Source organism: Condylura cristata, unplaced genomic scaffold (assembly GCF_000260355.1).
Source record: "Condylura cristata isolate star-nosed mole 26May11 unplaced genomic scaffold, ConCri1.0 scaffold00001, whole genome shotgun sequence".
Taxonomy (NCBI): domain Eukaryota; kingdom Metazoa; phylum Chordata; class Mammalia; order Eulipotyphla; family Talpidae; genus Condylura; species Condylura cristata.
Window position 1 is genome coordinate 4000401 of NW_004567102.1, and position 1410 is coordinate 4001810.

Below are 1410 nucleotides of genomic sequence, written 5' to 3' on the forward strand. Positions count from 1 at the left end.
AGGTCTGGCTCGCCATGTGGTCTCCTCCGGGGCAGGCAGCAGGCGGGAATCGAACTCATGCGGAAGTGGCTTCAGATTCTCGGTGCTGTGCTTTAACCCGCTGCGCCACCAGGGAGGGCCTGTATACATAATTTTTAAAGGACACTTGCACAACTATGTTCATCACAGCTCTATTTACAATAGCTAAAAAGTGGAAGCAACCTATATCCAAAATATCCAAAAACAGATGAACTGGTTCAAGAAGATGTGGCATATACAATGAATACTTTTCAACAATCGAAAAAGATAAATGTATACCATTCATAGCATGGTATGGATGGAGCTGGAAGGGATTATACTTAGTGAAATAAATAAGAAGGAAAATATCGGATGATTTCACTTATGAGAACATAAGGAAACCATACAAGGGATCAGGAAAAAAACTAAAGCACGCAGTCCAACTATAAATTGGAGACAATCCATCAAGGGAGGGGGAGCGACAGGGATCAGAATGGGAGAGAAGAGCACAAGGGTCTATGGTGATGGTTCACAGGGGTCCTGGTGGTAGTAATTTTATGGGGCCAACATCTAAGAGGAGAAATCAAACATTGTACAAAAACGAACAACAACGTAAAAATATACATAAAATTTTTTTAATCTCCCCTCTACTCACGGAGTCTCCCTGGCAGCTTGCAGATGCCCTCCTCACCCAGCAGGTTCACTTGAGGTTCACATCTGGCTGGAGCCCGGGAGCTGCAGGGCATCAGGGCTGCGGCCGGGCTCATAGGAGAACCAGTCACCGCTCCCTCCTAGAGAGGAAACGCCAGGACAGTGAGAGACCAATGTCTTGGTGAAGGCCCAGTCATCTTTAAATGTCTTAAGAGTTTTTTCCTAAGGAAAAGTGCATTCGGCCCTCCCTGCTGGCGCAGTGGGTTAAAGCACAGCCCTGAGAAGCTAAAGCCACTTCCGCATGAGTTCTATTCCGCCTGCCCTGGAGGTGACCACATGGCGCGGCAGACCTCTCCTGACCAGCCCGCTGCTACCCTCAGCAGTGTACTTGTAGATCTGCCTGTTCTTCTCCCCACTCTGTCTCTGGTGAATCCTCTCACCCTCCTCATCTCTGGCCTGTACCCCAGTTCTATATGAATGAATAAATCTTAAAAAGAAAAGAAAAGTGCATTCATCCAATAGACTGTATCTATCTTAAAGGAGCCACTATGTCTTCAACTTGGTGTGGCCAGCATCTGGTACACAGTGGACATTTGATCAATTTCCTCTTTCAGGATAGATGCACCCTTATGTTCATTAAAGCACGTACAACCAAGATGTGGAAATAACCCACGTGCCTGACAACATCTGAATGAATAAAGATGTAGTATTTGGGCCCTCCCTTTTGGTGCAATGGGTTGGGACGCAGCACTGCAAGCTGGC

General features: G+C 46.7%; 1 protein-coding gene across 1 annotated transcript in view; it reads right to left on the reverse strand.

Moving 5' to 3' along the window:
* Positions 1-1410, reverse strand: part of ETV7 (ets variant 7) — a 28018-nt gene that overhangs the window by 24114 nt on the left and 2494 nt on the right. Inside the window, exon 2 of the mRNA XM_012720960.1 lies at positions 653-788. Coding sequence (XP_012576414.1) covers positions 653-788 — 136 coding nt within the window. The remainder of the gene's footprint in view (positions 1-652; positions 789-1410) is intronic.